The 24,264-nt window shown below is 24.6% G+C and overlaps 5 protein-coding genes across 5 annotated transcripts; 2 read left to right on the forward strand and 3 right to left on the reverse strand.

Annotated features, from left to right (window-relative positions):
• Window positions 1-8,062: 8,062 nt before the first annotated feature.
• Window positions 8,063-9,453, reverse strand: OCT59_010232 (uncharacterized protein). Its single transcript, XM_025320185.2, has one exon. The coding sequence runs from the start codon at window positions 9,289-9,291 to the stop codon at window positions 8,716-8,718; it is 576 nt and encodes a 191-aa protein (XP_025171950.1). The 5' UTR covers window positions 9,292-9,453; the 3' UTR covers window positions 8,063-8,715.
• Window positions 9,454-13,822: 4,369 nt separating this feature from the next.
• Window positions 13,823-14,278, forward strand: OCT59_010233 (uncharacterized protein; the record flags this gene model as incomplete). Its single annotated transcript, XM_025320184.2, has 1 exon — window positions 13,823-14,278. One exon carries the CDS (start codon window positions 13,823-13,825, stop codon window positions 14,276-14,278), a length of 456 nt encoding a protein of 151 aa, XP_025171949.2.
• Window positions 14,279-16,170: 1,892 nt separating this feature from the next.
• Window positions 16,171-16,554, forward strand: OCT59_010234 (uncharacterized protein; the record flags this gene model as incomplete). Its single annotated transcript, XM_025320183.2, has 1 exon — window positions 16,171-16,554. One exon carries the CDS (start codon window positions 16,171-16,173, stop codon window positions 16,552-16,554), a length of 384 nt encoding a protein of 127 aa, XP_025171948.2.
• Window positions 16,555-20,900: 4,346 nt separating this feature from the next.
• Window positions 20,901-21,533, reverse strand: OCT59_010235 (uncharacterized protein; the record flags this gene model as incomplete). Its single annotated transcript, XM_025320182.2, has 1 exon — window positions 20,901-21,533. The coding sequence occupies one exon, from the start codon at window positions 21,531-21,533 to the stop codon at window positions 20,901-20,903; it is 633 nt and encodes a 210-aa protein (XP_025171947.2).
• A 2,043-nt stretch (window positions 21,534-23,576) lies between these two features.
• Window positions 23,577-24,143, reverse strand: OCT59_010236 (uncharacterized protein; the record flags this gene model as incomplete). The annotated part of the gene is made up of 1 exon (XM_025311405.1): window positions 23,577-24,143. One exon carries the CDS (start codon window positions 24,141-24,143, stop codon window positions 23,577-23,579), a length of 567 nt encoding a protein of 188 aa, XP_025171946.1.
• Window positions 24,144-24,264: the final 121 nt, after the last annotated feature.

Below are 24,264 nucleotides of genomic sequence, written 5' to 3' on the forward strand. Positions count from 1 at the left end.
TTTAAAAAATATGAATCTATAGATTACGATGTAGGCTTTTAACTTATATACTATTGTAGCAATTTAGGAATATAAAATATTAAATAACTTATAAACGCTTAAATTTGTTGTTTGCAATAATTTTTAATAATTTGTATTTTTCAATTAGTAGTAATAATTTAATACACAAACTCAATATTATAATAATATCGCGACTTTGCATTGTGAACACAACCAAAGTTTGTAGTATCAGAAGAACGTTTCGCTTAAATCTAAATTCAAATTAGAAACCATACCCAATTGGAGAAAAATTAGCTCGTTCGGAAAAACAGGGCTAAAGAATTATAAATTACTTCGTCCAATTTATGGTTCAGAAGCCAAGAAATAATTAATCCCGAATAGAAAGAAATGCCTGATTTGTAGAAGTAATTACATATGAGTGGAATATGAATTTCCTATTCCTATGTTTAATAAAAATAATTTAATATTAAAGACTAATTTTTTTTAAGAAATGTGCACATAAATGCCTAAATACTTCAGACAAACCATTTGAATTTAAAATAAAATAATTTCAATAAATTATTTTATGAAGCAAATTCCTCAAACGTTGTAGTAAAGATGTAATCTTTATCCTCAATGTTTTTTTATAATGATTGGTGTGACATAACCAGATGCAAGTTATATACTCCGAAAAATTATGAGGCCCATGACATTCAAATTTCAAAGTACAATATAATACAATATTATCTATTATCGATAAAACACTAAATGTTGGTGATGATGAGCCTTTGGTTTGTCATAACATTGTTGAAACGTTAAAATTTGATCTAAATGATGATCATTTTGGTCTAGAATAGAATGAATTGAGAATGCGATCAACTATTCAATTAATCCAAAATAGAGTCTAAATGGAATTAAATTTTCCGCTCAATTAACCGACAATCAAATTACCTTAATCGAAGGTGCATCTCACTGACAATCAAATTATCGACAATCATCCACTTTTCTATCAATCAATACAAACCAACGGTATAAAAGAAACTAGTTTTTAGGAATTAAACAATTAATATAAAATCTTCTTAATATTGCGCAATAATTAAACCTAGTTTTATAAACTTAATTGGAAAAGTTCAATTTGCAATTGTTAACGAAGAATAAAAGAAATGATTGATTGTTTAGTTGAAACGATCGATGAAGACTGTCGGGATAAAAATACCGTGAAAAAGTGATGTACATTTAAACATTCACGTGATGATTATTACGCGAACATACTATACAGTACTATTTGCAAAACACGATAAAAAACACGATATGATGTTGTAAATATGACTTCAAGAATTTCCAAAATTCTTAATATGTTATTTGAGTGATCTATATTTCCTTCACTAACGTATAGCACCCGGGTACAAATCAATTTACCCCATTAAAAAAATTGAATCGTATCCGGGGGTACTTTGTATGGAAAATGGAAATCCTATATCCGGGTATATTATGAGGGGGTACGCCAAAACGGGGGTCCCTTAGTCAGTGCTATACGGTAATTAACGCGCTTTATTATCTACAATTGATAGTCTTTATGCAGGTATAAAAATAATATATTAGTGGATGATGATCTATATTTTCTGTCGAAGCTGCTGATATAATGGTTAGTATCACGTTAGCTTTATTTTTGTTACTTGCATTGCAATGATTTCAACAAAACTACTTTCAATATCTGGTTTGTTTTTCACGCTAAATAAAAGAAAGCATAATAGCCCTAAAACCATTCCGAAACATTTTTGTGGATCAGTTGTTTTCGTCTTGTGTTTATATCTTACCATTACTGTTAATGTATTATGTGAATCTAATCCTTTTCTTTATTGCATAATCTTTGTATCTCACTCGTTGACGTAATAATTGAAGTTCAGCTCTTAAAAGTTGCATGTGAGAAAGAAGCAAAAGTATCGATATTGACCCGTCAGGTGATATTTTCTTGACCACCCTTGCTTATTGTAAAATATATTATGCGGGCTAAATCAGACACGTCGTACAGGTCAAGAACGATACCTTTGCGAGAAAGAGTTTACTTTACAACTACACTTACTTTCGAATAGCAGACCGATCGATATTATCAAATATCAACTTATGAATTTTGAATAAAAATGCTCATGATTATGATAAAATTCGTATTGGAACAGATCAGTTATCATTATAAACTGAAACTATTGATGATTATTCAAAAAAAAACTCGGAAAAAAATATATTCTAACGGATAAATTTTTTAATTAACTTACCTTTGAGTAAGTTTAGATTCAGGCATAAAGCTACCAATTTATTAATCCCGCTATTTTTTTTCCATATTGATCACATCATCTTAATAAATAAAACTTTTTTACCGCTACTATTTGTCCCAATAACGTAAAATTTTAAAAGTATAACGCGATATGCCGGCTGATCAAAAGTAAAATCAATATACACGTAAAGGCTTTAAAAGTACGTACATATCAATAAGATTAGTTATAGTACCGGATGTATCTTGTGAGGAAAGAATATTATGCATAAAAATATTATATTTCAAAAATAATATTTTTTTCGCATTTACTTTTTTATCAACGAATCATATATGATACTATTTATAGAAAGCGCTATTGTAAAATTAATTATTTAGAGCATTAAATTAATTATTGGTTTCTAGTTAATCTGCTGAGCTTTAAACATACGGTAAAATTATTGAAAAATAGTAACAGATAACGTTTTAAAAAATTTTCTCGCTTTAAAAAAAGGCTAACGTCACATTCTGAGACGTGATTTGCTGTTACTAACAATCTAACAATCTAGTAATACTGGTTAACTGACCAGAATTATGAATTTGCCATTAATCTTAGCTAAAATTTTAGCTATTAAAAATTAACTATAAAGTCTAATAGACACCAACGTAGTGACCTAACTACAACAGTCATTCACAGCATTCACAAAGAAATATTTAAAATATTTCTATGAGTAGGAATCATCATGCGAAATCAAGTTCATAATTATTCTTTCTTATTTTTCCGTTCAATTATAATATATTATTAATATCAAACCATTAGGATTGAATGAACGAAAATATTAGTAATTCCTTCATATAATCAATAAACATTGCTTAAATAAATGATAACATAAGTAAATAAATTTCTTGACTAATTCATCAAATTTAGTTATGTGAATTAGATGTATCGTAGTACATTTAAATCATCCGTTTGGTGTTACCAATAAACAAATATCTCGGCCCAGCTCAAGAATTTTTCACTTATTAAAAAAATTTTGTAAGTACACAAATATAAGCGAATGCAGTACCTTACTATCATTTTTATGTTAATAACTTCCTTGAAATCAAATTTTGAAGCTACGAAGCAGAGATCAACTATCTCAGGTTTTTCATAATCTTCTAAACAAATATTTCCGTAATAAATATATCTATTCTGAAATAAAAGGATTAATTAATAATTAGTTATTTGACAGTAAATACGAATATTGGCCTACGATTCACATTAATCAAGTTTATTATGTTTAAACAAGAACCGTGCACGTCTCAAAAATGTCCTAATTTCTTATCTTCAGTTCCATCTGCTTCGTTCTACTTTGCTAGAAATATAAAAAAAAAAATTATTAATGATAAACTGAGATTTTCTTGGTTAGTTAAAACAAGGGTAAACTTATGATTTATTTGGTTGCGCTTTACCATAATTTTTAGTTTTTTAGTTTTTAACGAAGTAAGTCTTACTTTATTGTAATAATGTAACAATACTGAGATAAATATAATACATTACAGATATATGATATATCTGCACTTTCTCGGAATCGACTTATCACCGTGATGTGAAGATACTAAAAAACCATAACAAAAATCGCTTTACCCACATAGTGCAATTTCCGGTTTTATTCAAAAAAACTTAAGCCAGATTGAGGATTACAAATAATTATAGCTAAAGTTTTTTTGATAATTTACATTTTAGGAAGTTATTAAAGAAATGTAATAAAAAAAGGTATATAAAACGTGTGGACAGGTGCTTCGATCAGTGTACGGATTGATCCATATTGATCCGGATTAAACCGAAGATCCGGATGAAAATCGTGCGGATACATCCGGATCGTCAAATTTCGGATTACAAAATATTTCCAAGACCAATGAGCATATAAATATATAATGGTAAAGCTAAAATTCTAAAATAATTATCTTTTATCCGGATTTTCATTAATTAAAAGTTTTCATCCGGATTAAATCATCAGAAGTTCGAATTTCACCTGGATCGAAGCACTAGTAAACATTTTGGTACGTAAAAATTATGTCTTTTACTAAAATATGAATATTCACATTAACTAAGTTTATGACGTTTATTATTACGTTGAAACAAAGAAACGTACTCGTCCTAATTTCTTATCTTTAGTTTCGTCGGCTTCGTATCACTTTGTTAGAAATTTATTAAATAAAAAAAAAAATATTAATGGTAAGCTGAAATTTTCTGGGTTGGTATTCTTGCTATTAAAGCTAAAGTAAATTTATGATTTTTATTTGGACCATATATTTGTATATAAGTCTTGCTTGCTTTGGTAATCTATATTATCTTTATTATAATAAAGATAAGCATAATGCGATATAAGTTTGGTAATCTATATTATCTTAAAGATAAGCATAATGCATTATAGACTTTCCAGAATCGACTTATCACCGTGACTATACTAAAAAAAAATCGCTTTACCATATAGCGTAGTTTCCGGTTTATTATAAAAAAAAAAAACTAAGCCAAATTGAGTAGTATCACGGTGAGGAATGATGAGTGTAAATTTAATTTGGTCCAATATCAAATTGTAGTTTAATTCCAACGATCAGATCGGCCTGCATATAACACATATGATAAATAATTTTCAATCCGAACTTATATGATAAAAATTTTTATTTTTTAATCAAGTGATTGGTAATTCTTTGAAACATATACGTTCTCATTTTTGTTTAGATGATCACTTAATCAGCTGAGTTACATTAACGCACTATTAAAATTACAATTAATGTATGGTAATTATTTTAATTATAAGTGATCAATTATTAGCAATGATTAATTTAACAAACCACGTTGTTGAATAAATATATTTGATGTACAGTATATAGGAAATGGGAATTGTCGTTATTTATAATTTAAATTATGTAAAAAAGATTATTTACCAATTTACCGGATGATACTTTATTAATACATAGTATGTATGATCAAATCTTTTTAGAATGGGATTTATTGTCGTGTAGTTATTACGTCGGGAATCTCAAAATTAGATATATTTACTACATCTTGTTAAGTTATAATTAGTTATAATATAGCATCACTCCCCCAAATCTTTACGTAGATATCACCAGATTACCAGGTAATACCAATATAGCTATTGCCTCTGCAGTTACGGCTTATTCTAGAATGATTATTAATAAATATAAATTGGAGGCAATTAAACTAGGATTGGAGCTTTATTATTCTGATACTGATTCTCTGATTCTCTGTGGTCCTTTACCACATTCAATAATAGATACCGGGTTTTGTTGCCATTACACCAAAATCTTGCCGATAATTATTTCCTAACCCCACAAATTAATTGAATTTACCCCCTCCAAACCACTAAATTATTTTGATTTTGATGAATTTCTTGGTATATTATTTAAAATGGATTTAGGGCTGTACTAGGAATAAGAATTTTCTTAAAAACGAAAAAGTCAAAATCACTTACAATTATAATCATTATAATCATGATGAATGTTAACAACTAAAATCAGATCATATACATTCATCATGATACCTATATGATTAAAATCATAAAAATATTTAGTTAATTTGATAATTTGTATTAATTATAACATCAAATATTCATTATAAAATCAAAAAGAATAGATTAAATATTACAGATTAATTTAATTACCTCAGAATATTTGTAATTTGCAAAAAATATCTCAATTACGAGAATAATATTCATAAATTAACCATTAATAAAATACATGGTATAGTTTTATCCTGATAATAAGTAACAATTCGTGCTTTAAACGTTGCTGGATTATTTAAATAGATCTTCAAACGGTCTAGAAGATTTTAACCGTTCAATAATTAAATAAAACGTTAATAACTAGCTTATATTTGCTGATTTTAACTCAACATCTCGTTAATTTACAAGTTATACATACCTTTTTCGTTCAAACAAATTCGAATTACAATTAATTTATACTAGATAATACGGATTGTAAATGATTTTTTCGTTATTGAAAATTATGTGAAATTTAAATGACATGAATGCGAAAGCATCCCAGATAATAGATAGTATTCATCCTCTCATTCTATCCAATAAATATAAACATAGTTCGCATATGTGCTGTATTTAAATTTTTAAGTGTAAATGATGGTTTCTAACATAATTTATATTTTTGAATCTCGTGGGAAGATTTTTAGAATATATAAATTTTTTTATTCAGGTCAATTAATATTATAAAATAAATGGTAAAGTCAAAATTTTTAAAACTTGTATTCCAAAAATTGTAAAGATCTATTAATAGTTGCAGGGTGATGTAATGATTTTCATGATATCGATCTACAATTTTGGAAATACACTAGTGTATAATTGGTAGCATATATAGAGAGACCTTTTTTGCAAATCAGAATACGTTATTAATCGGAAAAGAATCTTTTTGGATTTTGCATAAACGTACTTTTTTATTATTATGCTAACGTTCGTCATTATACTTCAAACTTAAAAGTTTGTATTACAAATAGTATGTTTCTGTTGTGTGTGGCGAATTTGAAATTTTTTTTATTTTTTTTTGAGAAATTTCTCTTGGCGCATATATGGAGTTAATTGACAAAATTGTTATTTTCACGCCAATTTTATATAATAAATGTTCCTAACAAGGTAAATTTGCCACATATCCTGATATTTATTGCTAATTTTAGCGAGATCGCTGCGCCGCAAGGTTTTTAAAAAGATCATTTCTATATGTGAATTATTCATAATTAGTTTTAAAAAACGCGATATAATATTTAAATAAAAAGAATTAAAAAAAAAGAGAAAGGTTCTCTAATGGACCAACCCGAAACAAAATAGTTTTTCGCGGTTTTATTATATAATGATCGTTTAGTTTAAGTAAAAAAAATAAAAATGGTGTCTTTTTACATAATATGTTGCATTTTTTTAATGAACTTAACCTTTTTTATCTCATATTTTAATTTTAATAATAAATAATAAACAGATGAGGATTAAAAGATTATCAAAAATGGTAGAAAGTTATCACATAACACAAAAAAAAAAATTATATATATATATAAATGCATTAAATTAACTTATGACAATGATGTGTTACTTAAATCCGATACATCAAGTAGTTTTTGCATCAACAAAAAAAAAATTTTTTTAATATAAAGATCTACCATATTATAGTGTATTGAATGTTTTAATCTTAAATATACGTTTTTGAAAGTTGGTGACTTTATTCTAAACGTGCATAAATAATTTATTACGATTTGGCTATTATTACACGACACGTGTTATTATTTACAATAAAATACAATAAAAAATTCGATAATCCATAATCCGATAACTTCACAGTTCACAAAAGTTTTTAACTAAAATATTATTGGCGAATAATTTATTATTAATACATTAATCGCTGTGAAACTTGGAAAATCCTTTTTTTCTTTTTCAGTGAAGTAAAAGTAATAAAATGAAAAATATGCATCATTAATTATTAGTTAATTTAAAGTAATCTGCCGTAATATAACTTTTTTTACATAAATGACATTTCCGAAGGGATTAAAAATTTATTTTTTTTTTTCTTCCGAATATATAAACTGTTACACACAATAAAAATTTGAAAAAGTGCCAGTTCCAAAACTTTCTTATCAAACAAAAATACGATTTTTTTCGAGAAAAGAACGAAAGCGCGAAAAATTTTAAAGATCTACTTTGATTATCTATATTTACCAAAGTCTTTTTAAGTGGAGTTTTAAATTTATAATGCCGGCCCAAATTAAAATTTTTATTATAAAATAAATAAAAATACAAAATTATTGAAAAACTATTACGCTTAAATTAAATAACATTTCCGTTCCAAATTAATTTTAATTATTCTTCATTAAAGATGGTTACATATATGTCAATTATTTTTTTATATCGTTGTATTACATTGATCATTCCAACTTTGGGTCACAAACCCAAAGTCGATCGCGGGCGTTCAATTATTTTTATATAAAAAATTTGGTAATCAAACTCTTACGCGTAACTTTATTACGCAAAAATACAATGGTTTTCGGTACAGTTTTTTTAAACAGAAATAATAATAAAAAAAAAGTGCTACTTTAATCCATGAAGATAAACTAATAGCTTGAGCTTATAAGTCTTAATTTATTAAATTCTTAAAATATCAATCAATCCATATATAAGTTGCATAAATACATAAGTAGGCTACAATATACGTAATTTTCCATACATAGTTAAAATTATTTAAAAACATAGTTACTAGTAACATAAAAAAAAAATAATAAAGTAATTTGTAAAAAAAAAGAAAGAAATCTCATAAAAAATTACTAAAATTAGTATTGACTATAACATATATATATAATTATATAAAAAAAAAAAATAGTATAATAAGAAAATCCCATTATTAGATAAATTTGATAACTTATCAAGTCGATAATAAAATAAGAAAAATTAGGGGTACTTTTTTTTTTTTTTCGGCGAAAAGGAAATATAATGTTTTTAAATTTCCGCCGATACATTATTAATATACATAAAAAAACATTCGGAATCGAAATTTTCAAAGTTTAATCCAAGCCCATTAGGAAAAGGTTCCATTGGAAAATCCGGAATAAGAGGATATTCAGTTGGAGAGGTTGTCAAAGAAGCAGAAGAAAAATTATTATACGAGTTAAAACGAGGAATATGGTAGGGCATATAAGCTGGTATAATTCCTCTTACATGAGTAGATTGATTATACGTTTCGATATTATACCTTTGAGTGTAAACGAAACTAACTTCACTCGCTAAATTTTCATACATTTCTTTCTCTTCTAAAGAAGCACTTCTCCATAAAATGCCACTAACTTTACTAATAACTCTCATATTAACTATTCCTACTTCTTTTGCGATATGGTGAACGTTCTTGCGACAAAGAAGAAATCCATTTGGGGGACGAGTTGGTCGATTAGTTCTATTAAAACTAGTAGTCAATAACTCTACCGGATCATTTAAATGAGGTGGAAAAATCATTTTTCTGTCGATCTTGTTCATTAAATTATCGACTAAAAAGTCTAACGAAAAATTGGGAGTGGCCATCGATTATATCTTGGCAAACGCTTTATTTCGTTAAAATATTTTTTATTGTTTATTTTTAATGGACGATCTCTTTAAAATTTTGTATTAAAAAAATATTTTTAAAGTGATTGCCAAGATTTTTTTTTTAATGTTGCTTTAATTTTCGTGAGTTTTTCCAATGGCAAAAGATTAGAGAAGAGTGAAATCCCCATGTATTTATATAAATTGAAATCGTCTTTCACAATGCATTAATCATCACCTCAGTACTTTAAAAAGATTTATTTATATTGTACGTTGGAGGACAGACAATCTTAGTTCTTAAAAAAGAATTTTATTTTTCAATCGGAAAAAAAAATTTACATATATATATATTGAAAAAAATTTATGACAAACAATATAAATTACAAACCTAGAGTGATACTATATTGTTATTAAAATTAAAGTATATATTAATTCGATTTTTTTTATTTTTTTTTGAAGTCTCGGCAGTTTTTTTTTTTAAACAGGTTATAAATCTTGTTAATGTTTTCTTTTTTATATATGTTTTTTTAATTTACTTTTTTTATTATCATCAAACATTCAACGGAATTAAAACTAAAAAAAGATTTCATTAAATTTCCGGTTTTCTTACATAATAAATATATATACTATTAAAATATTAACTAATGTTTTTTTTTTTAATGTACTGATATATAATATATATATATATATAACTATATAAGTTTCAATAATAAAAAAATAATAACATAAACAGAAATACATACATACATATATAATTAATACTAAATTTTTAATTAATTAATGAGCATTAGTTATTTTTTTTTTTATGCATCACAGTAGTACTCTATATAAACCTTACCTAATATTTTGACTAATCCCAATTCTGCTTACTTTAATCCCGAAAGTTGTGTGCTGCAATGCGAGTGCACTAAAAAGTAAAGTTTTCTTTGATTAATTAATTTTAATTAATTTTAATATATATATAATTTTTAATGTTATTAAATTTTTTCATTATAAATGAACGCGCGTTAAGTTTTTTGGTGTACGATATTGAATTTAGATAATAATTTTCTTTGTGTTCAATATCTTTCATGTTCTAATTTAAAAAAAAATTCACCTAACCTAAGATAAAAAACGGGAAATTTCAAAAATAGTGTGTTATTCAATTTTTTTTTCAACGCGATATAATATGTGGCGCAAATGATCTGCAAGATTTATTGAACGCAAATAGGTCATTACCGAAAAGTCACAAATATATTTCATCATATATTCCAAAAGCAGAACGTGATTCACTTAAGTGTGGCAAAACGATCATGAGGCGTTTAATATCATTATCACAAAAAGAAGAAGATCATTCTACTAACTAAATTTGTAATTCTTTTAGAAACCCTTGACGTGTTATCTAACCTAATTTGAAAGAAAATTTTTTTCCCCCCTCCCTCCCTGGTTTTTTACGGCGTAAAATTTTTTTTAACATGGTAAAATATAGTGATTTTATTACCTTGTTGGTACTATATGACAAATATATAACTCCATATAGTTTACAAACGAGTTTTTACTAGATTATCTATTACTAATAAATTCTCCGCCAATTCCTTATCATAAATTACATTAATGTCGTGATATGTATTTTGCATAATTTAACTTCAAATTTAATTATTAATAAAAAATAATAACTGATTAATGATCTTTTTTTAATAAAAAAAAAACTATAAAAAAACAAACCCGAATATAATAAATATTATTTTGTGTTCCATTTCAAAATTCTTATACAATGTTACAACGCAGAACCCTTTCATTGCTTTCCGAAATCTGAATAGCATAAATATTATTGCTTTTTTATTTTTCAAATAAAGGATAAAATATTATAAATATTTTTCGAATTTTTTCACGGTAAAATTTACCATATTTGTCCATTCAGGCTACTTAAATGATAGGATATTTTAATTACCAAATTCATGATAGGCATTTTATGCAGCTACTGCAGATCGAAAAACAAACACAATGAAGTTTCTGAGATACAAAATCCCAAATAAAGTATCGTACGACATTTTAATGCATACATTGATAATTATTACTTGTGATATGATGATGATATATTTATATTTTTTTTTTTTTTTTTTTATATTTTTCAAATATTTCAAAATTAAAATCGGAAACGACTAGACATTGAGTTACATGAATGAAACTTTTTTATCTTTATTAATAAAATGATCGAATGAATTAGATTAGATATGGATATTCACATTTATAACACACAACATACATAAAAAAAAATTAATTTATTGTCGATTTTTTTTTAAAAAATATTAAAAATTTCGAATTGATGGCGTACCGATTAAAATATTTTGAAAATCATTTATTGTATTTTTTTAGTCCTGCCAAGAAAATATAAAAATGAAGACAATTATTTTTTTATTTACATCATTCAAAGAATTAAACATCCAATTAAGGAAGTTACCAAAATAAGGGTTAATCAGATTAATTTTATATTAAGGAATATTTTCCGTTATCTATATTTTTCTTAATTGGTCCGTTTACATGCATATTTGTAGTCTTAATGAATTCTTTTTTTCTTTTCGTACAAATTCATTTAAAATGAACTTTCATACTTTTCATTTATGGCGTTTTATGTATGTACCATATGATCAATACATGGATTTAATTTATCCGATATTTTTTTAATTATTATCCTTTAAAAGAATTTTTCTTTAATTGGTTTACTATATTAATCATTTTCAATAGGTTCCCGAAAAAATTATAAATCAAATAATAAAGTTTTATTTTTAAAATTTTTAAATAATAAATAATAAATTTAAAAATGTATTTTAATGAACTTTTACTAAAAAAAAAAAATAGTTCGTCACAAAATGACACACGCGATCAGTTTTCGAAAATCACTGTTCATCGTCATCGTTTGTGGCTGATCGATGCTATGTAATTATGCATTACGTGATTATGTGTTATTATGTGTTATTATGTGTTATTATGTGTTATTGTGGCGCACGGGTAAACTACTATCCGTCCCAGCTTATTAATGAAAAGGCTTGGCGTAGCTCCATTATTAATCTTATTTTTAACCTATTCCATTTAACCCCCAGAAGGAATTTCATAGAATATATAGTTCGGGAAGTATTCGGAGAATGAATTTTTTTACAATTTTTTATTAATAACTTTATAAAGAAACTGATTTTATTATTTTCTTTTTTAAGTGACAAAGGACAAAGGAATTTGTAATTTTGACATGAAAAGAAATTATTATTATTGAATAAAAAAGATTTCTTATTTACGACTTGTAATAAAAAATTTTAGTGTGACTTTTCAATAAATAATAATTCATTACTAATATTCTTTTTTTTACTTATAATTTTTACCAACTTTAGCTAATTTTGCCCAAAAAAAATAATAAATATTTTTTTTTACACAAATTAAAAATAATGATACCATTTACTAATTATTATTATTGTTATTTACTAAATAATTCACAATGGACAACTTACCGGTATAACTTGTATTTTTATCAAAAATGATTAACAAAAAATATTAATATATTCATAAATGTCTCTTATCGCGATAACCTATCAATATTTTTTCATGCGAGTTTCAAACTTTTGATAAATCAAAAACTTTTATCCAAAATTTCATAATTAATCAAAATAATCAAAATAATCGGATTCTCCAAAATCGCTTAAAATTTTTTGCTTAATATTAATGGAATAATTTCTTTGTTAATATGTTAGTAATTTAAATAATGACCAATAAATAAAGTATGTGACACATTTAACACATTTAAAATTTGATTATATAATGGACTTTTAATTTTAAATCTAATCTTTTTTTTTTATAAAATTAAATAATGTATAATTGTATATGTATCATGAATTATTATTATTTATTTTGGTTTAAAATATTTTAGAATGAAATATGGTGAAAAGTATGGTTACCTAAAGGAACAAAAAAATTGGTACCTGACTAGTGATCAGAAAATTAATCTGAAACAGGTAAGGGAATGAATGTAAGGGAAATTAATTTTAGTCATAAATATTAAAAAAGTCTTAAATGTCAAAATTTTAGTAAAAAAGAAAAATAAAAATAAAATTAGAGTATTTGAGTTAGAAAGGAGAATAAAAAGTTCAATCAAGATAATCACTCATGAATTTTAGAGGATCGTGTTAATCACAATGAAATCTTTGAAGTTTATTAAGTATATACAACTTCTCTTAACCAAAATAAATGTATTTAGTATGAACAAATGCCAAGTCTTACACAAGCATGCAAATAAATCATATTTCGAACTCCTTTCTCCGATAAATTTATACGTTGTTAATATAATCTAATCATTGACTCAATAGGTTACTGACATTTCCTTTTTAAATTTTATTTATGAAGATTTTCTGGTAGCGGTTTAAAAAACGAGAATTAAGAATCATCTTTATCAGATAACGATTATATAATCTTTCGATTATAAATATATCCCTTTTAAAAATTTTTACATTTCAAATTATTTGATAATTTACTAACTATTAACAAACATTCCTTTACCTTCTTTAACATGAACACTACTACTTTGTTACGCAATGGAATCAATCGTGGAAATATCTTTCCTCCAGTATATAGGAATCCCAATGAATTATTACAATTGTATTTAAATTCGAGACGCCATTTAACTAAACCACCATCCATATATGATATTTTCAGAATCAACTTTGCCAAAGAAGCTAAAAGACTTGGATTTAATGATCGATTACTCATTAATCACGAAGCAAATTTCTTTTGGACTTATGCTACTCGTCAACAAAGACAACAATATACTCAATTATCTAATGAAGTTCAAAGTCTTTATTTTCAGAGTGATGCGAAATATTACTATTCACGTAAAAATTCTAGACCATATCACATTGTTTCATCCGTTCATTTAATGACAAACAACACGAATGTAAATTTCCATCCACCTCTTACGCAACAACGAATACCTATTCAAATTTCCATTAGTATTAGAAATAATTAAATAATTAAGTTTCAAATAACAATATTTTTGAGAAATATTTTTGATTATAAGTTATAGTAAAAACTAAAAAACCATATTAATAATATTAATAATAATATTATAATATGGTTTAAAATTTTAAGATAACATTTTTTATTTTATTTTATACGATAACTACAATTTTTTTTTTATTTATATGTATGTGTAACTAGTTCCAATTGTAACCGATGCATAAAAGGTCGGTAACATAATGGACTTTAAAAGTTAATATTTAATGAAACATCAATAAAAACAAGTTCCGAACGTAAATCATGAACACAATCATTATTTTGCACACAATTATTATTATAATGTGACTATATATACGGTAAGTATATATATATATATATATTTTTATCATTGTAACCCATTATTTTGTTTCATTTGTCCGATCTCGTTTTTTAAGGAAGAAAATCCGGAATCAATAATAAATCATAAAAGGAATAGTTCATTGTCGTCAAAGATTTTTTTTTTTTTAATTACAAGTATTAATTATTATTTTTTTAATTTTATTTTTCATTTTCCATTTTTTTTTTATTTGTTTATTTATATTTAATATATTTAATTTTATTAACTTATTTATTTTTAATTAATTTTTTTTTTTTTTTTGATGGCTATTATCTATTATCAGTTATGCTAAAAAAAACCTAGACATGACGTTATTTTACATTTAAATCAAGAACCTTGTTAAATCCATTGGTTTTATTTTTGATGAAACTGAAAATCTATTTATTGATGAAAATCTATTTATTAGTTCGGCGTAAATCTAAACCAAGCATACATACAAACTATATACGAAAGTCGTGTTAATTACATGTAAGAGGATTTAATTAAGGCGTAATCAGAGTAATTATAATAGCTATTGTCACAAAAAAAATAAACATTAATGCAAATAGTCATTGTAATGTAGACATGTGGCCATGTGTAAAGATATTCAATGTGAAAAAATAATTTAGATACAAAGTTGGGAAGGGATCTGTGCTTATTATACAATTGATTCATACTTTAACATATAAGTAAATTTGTATAATATGCAATATCTTGCATTGCAATTTATACAATGAAGTACTTGGGTTCCTTCTATATATATTTAAACATCGGTTAGAACAGAATAAGGTTATGGCTCATTCATCTTTGATTGAACCAATAGGAGTTATGTAACATCTTATTGTTATGTAAAAATGTAGAAACCAGTCGGAAATTTTGGTTTGTTGTCGGTCATTGATATTAATTATTTGTATTTTATTATGATATGATCTAAATAAAATATTCCTGCATAAATATAGTGGGGCTTAGTTAAACACAAAAATTCATATTCTATTGTTCAAAGGGAAGAAATTATGAGGCTTTTTCAGATTCTTCATTCAAAAAAATATTCAATTATATTATTTGTTATTATTATTAACTTGTACAAAAAAAAACCCCAATGAAACTTTTAATAAATTTGGTGTATCCGATCAAAAGATTTTGTCATTTTTTTACTAGCAACTTTTTTTCTTTGGTCATTTTTTTCTAAATAAAATGACGAATAATAAAATTATTTTAAAAATAGATAAAATTTTTTGATTTTGGTTGGTTAAAAAAGGTATGATTTAATTAAAGAGAAAACTTGAGAAACCTTTTCTTTCATATTATAATTTAATCATAGATTATTAGTGACGAATCGGAATAAAGAATTCGTTAGATGAATTATGTATAAATTCTTCCAAGTTTTTTTTTTCTCAACACCCTTCCATTCAACTCTTCCATTAAACCATTCCATTCAAACGAAAAAAAGAAAAAAAATGAATATTCAAGGGAATCGAAACATATTAAAAAATCTCATGGAAAATATAAACATTAACAATCTTTACAACTTATCATATAATTCAAATATGTTTGCGGCACGTTTCAGGAATGGTAAAAGAGCAACTGGGAGAGGTCTTATGCAACAAATCATATACCAAGAGGCCCGAAGATTACAAATGATATCAAATCATTATGTAATTATCATGGCAACAAAAAGGATTTGGCATCGTTCTACACGTTCTCAACGTCAAATTTTTATAGATTCAGCACACGAGATCAATAGAATTAATGATAGCAACAGAAGACGAATCACGGATTTAAATGTAAACGCGGATACCCTTAATCGGATTTCCCAGATAAACATTCAGCAAGTTGACACTACTTTTGAAAAGGATATTTATAATGGAGTACAGTTTGATCAAGTCGACTTGTTCTTACCTTGGGAATTTCCTGAATCTGCATTTCCTTAATTACTAGTTTTGCGTGGATTGACGTTATCTGCAGGCTAAATGGCGTCAAAATTTTAAAAATAATATATTTATTTCTACTTTTTTTTTAAAAAATTACTTTGAAATTTTTAACCCCCTTTTATTTTAAACCCCTATTTTAATTATGTTTAATTTTTCTTATCAAGTTTTTATGTTTATCAATTTTTTTTTTTTATTTTAATAATTTATAAATTAGTAAGATTAAGGTTTAATAATTATTTTACCCTCCTTCCCCCGTTTAGTTTAATAGATGATTATGATAACAATAATAATAATACTAATAAAATAAAATGATGCTGATGAAAATCTCGCATATGTACTTTATCTACTATTTATTTTGCTTTTTTGACGTTTGATACATTTAATATTTATTTTTTGAAACAAATATGTTGAAACAAATATGTTGAAACAAATATGTTGAATCAAAATATGTTGAATCAAAATATGTTGAGTCAAAATATGTTGAGTCAAAATATGTTGAGTCAAAATATGTTGAATCAATCTTGCTTCAATGAGAGAAATATTTGAGCGTTTGTGAGGATCTTCAGGGTTAACGTAACAAATAAATATTTGATATTACAATAATTAAATTTGTGTAATATTACTTTGTAATAATAAATAAATGATTTTTTTCTTTATAGAAATAAAATTATTAATTGATTAAATTATTATTCCGGATAATGTTTATATGTCTATATAATAAAATATATAAAATACAAGTAATAATAATAATATATCATGTGTAAATATTTAAATTATGTAAATTATTTAATTAATAACTCCGAAAATTACATAATGACTTTCTGCATACAATATTATTACTCCAAAGCAAAACAACAAAAGCAAAACATATCAAAATTCACGATCGATAAAATTAACATAGTAATTAATCTCTTTTTTAAAAAAAAATAAAAATAAAAATAAAAAATAAATAAGATTTTATATATTTATTATATGCATTGTAAAGTACGAGACCAATTGACATTTTTTCCATTAATATGGCTCAGATAAATTATATATTGTAGTTATAACTTATAAAAAAGAGTTATAATAAATATGAAACTTATAAAAAAGAGTTATAATAAATGTGCAACTTTATAAAAAGAGTTAAGAGAGTTAAAAGAGTTATAATACTTATAATACTGAAAATACAAATACAATCTATCGAAAAACGGTATTTGAAATTTCTGAAACATTTTTTTTCTTTTTTCTAAAAGGAAAAAAATAAATAGTTGAAAATGTTCTGGAATTTTTTAAAAAAATTGGTTCGAATATTTTTTTTAGTATTGTTCTCCGTTAAAATTTTTCAATATAATATTGTTAATCTATTCTAATATTGTTTAAAAGAAATTTTTTATTTTTAATTTGTTCGGGATTGTACCGGAAAAAAAAAAATTTCGGTCAATAACTTCCAGATAGAAAAATAATATTCTATAATTAATAATATTTAATAATATTTAATATTGTGAATATTGTGAATATTTTAAAAAAAAAAATCCAAAAATCTATTAGATTATTTGTGTAAATAAATAAATATTTTCTTTCATAAATTTCTTTTTAAAGAGTTATTAATTTACACTAATTTTATGAACAATGGAAACTTTATAAAAAATTCATGAAAATTTATTATTATTATTTTTTTCTGTTTTCTATTTAAAGAAAGTATTTAATTAAAATTTTCCTTTTATATTTTTGACATGTTTTGACATTCATCCCTTCACCCTAAATGGAAGGAATGGAAGGAGTTAAATTCGGAAACACCGAATTTTTTTTAAAAAATCAAGAATTTGTGTAAATTTATTTTAAAATAAAAAACCTTTAGGAATGACGTAAGAAACTTCCGTTAAATTTGCTGCGGTTCTATTCGTTTAATATTGATTGGAACATGTGCTAAATTTATAAGTATGTTTCAAATGTTTTACTAATTAATGTTTAACGAATACCATTTCGGAAAGATTTTTTGTTTGTTCCTGACTAGTGGATTAGTCAATGATGATCATCTGATTGAAATGAATATATATTTGTATATGTATATAAGGAATATAGGAATAAAAAAAAAACGACCAATTTTTAATAATTATTTCTAATAAAATAATAAGAATAATAAGAATTCTTTTGTGAAGGATTTCGGATGACAAAATTAATGACTAACCTTTTAAAGGAGTTCCTTTTTCATTGCAGTAAATCCCGATTAATCTACTAACCAAAATAATAAGCCGGTAATAAAGAAACTTTAAAAAAATTTGATAATTCCAAAAGTAAAATATTTTAAATATATTTTATAATATTTATACGATATTAATATTAGTTTTTAAGTTCAACACTTATCTTTATACCGTCTTTTGTATCATGTAAATCCAACAACCTATGTTCTTAATTTAGAAAGTGTCTTAAACATTTTAAACCTTATTTACCATAGTACATTTTTTTCATAATGAATAAAACGCGTTTCATCTTTTAAAAAAAAAGAGTCTATGAAAGCAATCACTTCCTAAAATTATTCGTTATTTTCCATTTCCCCTGGTTTAATTCTATTTTTAGTTCTTCATCCTAACCTAATCTTTGTACTCTTTTAAAGTTTTCGCTAATCTCTTCATTCTCCTATTGCTTTCTCGGAATAAATTTTCCTTCCCCAAAAATTATCCATTATTATCTATTATTAAATTAGATTTCGGCCGATTTTTTGTCATAAATGGGTGATGATTAGGGATTATTAAAAACATAATTCATAAAAAAAAAAAAAATTTATACAGGGGAAAGAAAATTAAATAAGGTCTTCTATTATATCACAAGGCTGAAAGTTCATCAATTTTCGTGCATTATCACTATTATCATAATATTCTTGATATTTTTAAAAAAACAAGAAATAATCATTCTTTATTATTATAAAAATTAAAAAAATTAAAATATCTCTGTTTGATAATATTTTTAAAAAAATAACGCGTCTTTTCTTAGTCCTTTTCTTCTTCGCGATTAAAATAACGAGATTTACAATAAAAGAGCAAAAAAAATAGATAAATTAATTTTTTTTTTTGTATTCCAATTAAAAATTTCTTGATGTCATGAGGAAGGTCATGGGTTAAAGGAGTTGTAAAAAAAATATGTAAAAAAAAAAAAAGAGAAGTTGAAATAGAATATAGAATATAAAAAAAAAAAAAGAAAAAAAGAAAATTGAACACACAGTGACCCTCGATATAGATAATAAGAATATCGCGTTATCTAATTATGGTAAGTTCATAATAAGGAAAAAAAATCTTAATATAGTCAAGATTTCTTTCTTTTTCTTTAATTATATATTTTGACAAGATTTTATATTAATCGATTTGACGTTTATCTTAATTAAAATGAATCACATTGTCTCATTCATTCAATAACATCCCATGGGACCAAAAAAGATTTTCGAAAAAAAAAAAAAAAAAACAATTATCCCATAAATTAAAAATTCTTGATTAGAATTGTCTATTGAAAAAATATTGTAACATTTTTTTTTTTTAACAATTTTGCTTAATTATACGCATATAGATGTCATTCCGAGATTGGCAAATAAAATTGGAAATAAAGCTACGATAATAAAATTTTAGATTTACAATCGATATTTTAATATGTATATTTATGGTTAAGTAAAAAGTTCCTGAATAACACCGATATTTTTCAATTGGATACTTATTCGGATTCAGTTTATAGAGAAAGAGTTTTTTTTTTTTTTAAAAAAAAAAAAATAATAATTGCTTAATCAGCAAAAATTAATACATAATTTAAAAAAACAATTCGAATACAATAATATTGGTTGGTAATTATGAATACGACGAATTAAACCCCGATTCCGAAAATATTTTTTATTTTATTTTATTTTTTTTTTTGATTTTATTTTCACGTTAATGGAGATATTAAAAAATTATAGATTATTATTTACTTAATAGTTTCATCGAAAAATAAACGCTTAAAAAAAAAAATCTTAGACTATTCTTAATTAAAAAAAAACATCATTTTTTTCTTTTTTTTCTTTTCTTTTTTTTTGGCTCATAATTTAGATCTTAAATCATAAAATAAACATAATTAAAAAAAAATATACACTAAGTTGAAAAAAAATATAACCCAATTTAAATCCCACACTAACCGAGGCCAATCCCATACCCAATAATACAATAATCCCCCTAAAAAAAAAAACCATAAAATAAATTACATAGATATACAAAAAAAAAATCTGTACCGAAATTAATAAAGGCAATAAAACAATAATCATAATTTATAATTGTCATAAATGAAATATAAATAAATATAAAAAAATAAATTTTTTACTATAAAATTAAGAAAAGAGTAAAAAAAAATTAATGATGGTCCCGATGGTCCTCAGAATTATTTTCATATTGAGAATCCTCGGAATTATTTTCGTATTGAGAAATATTTGTAGTTACGAATGATGAACCAAGATAGAGCGTCATGAAATCTAATTGTTCTTGAGTAAAATCAAATAGATTATGAGAAGTATTTGTTAAAAAAGTTTGACGAGCCGGTTGCTCAATTTCTGAAGGTGCAAACACTTCAGGGGTATCCTCGATAAGGGAAGAAGAAAAAATATAAGGATGATAAGATTCAGACGACCTATCCCTCGTAGTTGGACGATATTTATATCCAGGATAACGTTGAGAATGGAGGTTATGAACTTTTATAGCAAGTTTTTCGTATTCCTCTTTTTCATCTGGAGTTGCAGCGCGCCATAACATTCCAGTGACTTTAGATATGACTCGCATGTTGCAAATTCCCCTTCTTTTAGCCTCTTGATGAACATTTTTACGACAAAGAAGGAATCCGTTAGGCGGTCTTGGTGGTTTTGCATTACGTTTTGAAATATTAACTAATTCTTCAGGTTTATTGAAAGATGGAGGAAATATTCTTTCTCTATCTAACTTTTGAATTAAAATATCTGCTAAATCGCTTAATGAAGAAGTTTGCAGAGACATCTTAACAAAAAAAAAATAAATAATTTATTTAAAATAATTTTTTTTTTAAAAAAAAAAATTTTTTTTTTTGATTTTTTTTTTTCTGTAAAGCGGGTTATAACAAAAATCTAGCCCTTTATTTTATTATTATTATTATTCAAAAATCGTATTCAGAAAAATAATAAATAATATATCTTAAATTTTTTTTTTAAAAAAAAGAGGAACTTAAAAAGACCAAAGAAATGATGTTCTGAATCTTTGAATAATTCTTCCTATTTATAAAGGTTTGATGACTATACTGCGGGACTCACTAAAGTTGTAGATCACAATTCACAATTAGACTGCTTAATATAATTTCTAATTATAACTTAAAGAACGGAGATAATGATAATGTTATCAACCGCAAATCCTTAAGTCATAGACGCGAAAATCTCCATTATAAAATGAATGACAAAAGTCGAAATGTAGGAATTACTGATTTGTCCTTCTTTTTCTTGGGGGTGGGAGAGAAAGAGGATCTAGGAGTTCGGATTTTTGAGCGATATTTTCCTTTTATATTTCAATTTCATCAATAAATGAGAACCATGTTATTTACCAGGAAGATATTGATTCTTGGCATGCTCAAACTTTATTATATTATTATTATTCGCGATATATTTAATTTAATTACGTATGGGGAAATAAGTATAGGAATTTAAATTACGTAAAATTAATTTAAATTGCGCAAAATTTCGACATTTTTAAATTTGAGAGACAAAAACCATTGTTTTTGATCATCTGATAACTTTACGGTCTCGGATTCTTTTTTATCCGATACAAAACCTTTCACGTCATTTATTTATATAAAGAATTTGTTAGTTCTTTGTTACTCAATTACGTAATTACTGAAAATCGTAATAGTATAAATCGAATTATAATATTTTAATATTTTAGGAAAAAATTGGGAAATACAATGAATAATGGGATTCTTTAATACCCTATTCTAATTCATTTAATATTTTTATTTAAACCAAATTAGATAAGAAATGAAAAATTTCTAGTATTATATTTTCAGTCTTAATTTGGATTATTTATATTTTATTTTCTTTTTTAAACATTACGTAAAAAAAAACGCAAAAAAAAAAAAAAAAAATTTGTTCTTTCAAAATCTCAGGAATGACAAAATAAAAAGTCGGATGATCGACAAAATCACAAGTAAACGAGGACAAACTCTTTTTTTATATTCTTAAAAGTAATAAGTTGAATGAATGCATTATAAACCAACCAAATCTGCAAAATAAATCAAGAAACTCATTGTTTAATGTGATGCTTTGATGGATCGTTGTTACAGTTGTTACACAATAAAACATTATATTTACTACCTATATATATCTATTTTGAGGTCTTAAAAAATTCCGTATGTTACGGTTACAATGCGCCCAATGATCCTTATAGTAAATATAATTTTCGGAGCAAACATTAATTATAAATAAAGGCATCAAAGTACTAATAACAATTAGACGTTACTCGTACTTACAATATAATAAAGATCATTAAGTGGAATCCAATATTTTAAGTTAGATTGAATATTCGATTACTAAATATAATAATAAAAATAATAATAATTAATAATTAATAATATATTATATATATTATTATTATTATTAATATATATTTATTACATTAAAAAAATTTTTTTTATTATTATTATAAATTTTTTAATATTATCAGTTATCTTTATCTTAATTTTTTATTATGCTTATACTATAAAATACACATATATTATTATATTATCATATTTTAAGTTCAACTTTAAAAAAATATGTTTGCTTATCCATAATTAATAATCACGCGATATTTATTATATTATACGTTATTATCACTGATTTATGATAAATAAAGTCATACGAAAAAAAAAATGTCTAATTCTATATATTTTTTTTTTATAAAAAATACAATACAAACTACTATATGAAGTAAAAAAAAATTGTCCATATAAACTTAAAATCTTAAAAAAAAAAAGTTCGGCCGAAGAAAAAAAATTAAATTACAAATGCTATACAGATTAAATCTCTATATATCAATTTACAAACATGACATATACATAGTATTATATAAATCAACATCATTTTGCATAATCATTCCATTATTATCATTATAAAGCACATTCGGAAATGCATAAGAAGAAATAATTGGTTCTATTTGATTAATTAAAGGTGGTATAATTTGATGTTGAGGTATAGGATAAGGTTGATATAAAGTTGGATGAGTTTTAGCTCGAGAGGTTGGTTTATATTTATAATTTGGATATCTTTCGGAATGAAGATTTTGAACTTGAAGTGCAAGGTTCTCATATTGCTCTTTCTCATCAGCTGTTGCCCCTCTCCATAACATCCCAGTAACTTTACTAATAACTCTCATATTGCACACACCTCTTTCTCTTGCTTGTCTATGAACATTTTTTCTACAAAGTAAAAATCCATTTGGTGGTCTTGGTGGACCAACACTTCTAACTTTTGACGGGTTTATCAATTCTTCTGGATTATTGTAAAATGGTGGAAAAACTTTACTTCGGTCAAGTTTATCCATCAATGAATTTGCTAAATCATCCATAGATGAATTTGGTTCATTTTTATTTTTATTTATAACCATCTTTAATTCTATCAAGCTTAGATAACTTTTTTATTTTTCTGTATAAATGTATAAATGTATAAATGTATATTTTTTTTATTTTTTTTTAACTTGTAAGAAGAGAGGATTCGAAGGAAGGAAA

This window comes from Rhizophagus irregularis, chromosome 18 (assembly GCF_026210795.1).
Source record: "Rhizophagus irregularis chromosome 18, complete sequence".
Classification (NCBI taxonomy): Eukaryota; Fungi; Glomeromycota; class Glomeromycetes; order Glomerales; family Glomeraceae; genus Rhizophagus; species Rhizophagus irregularis.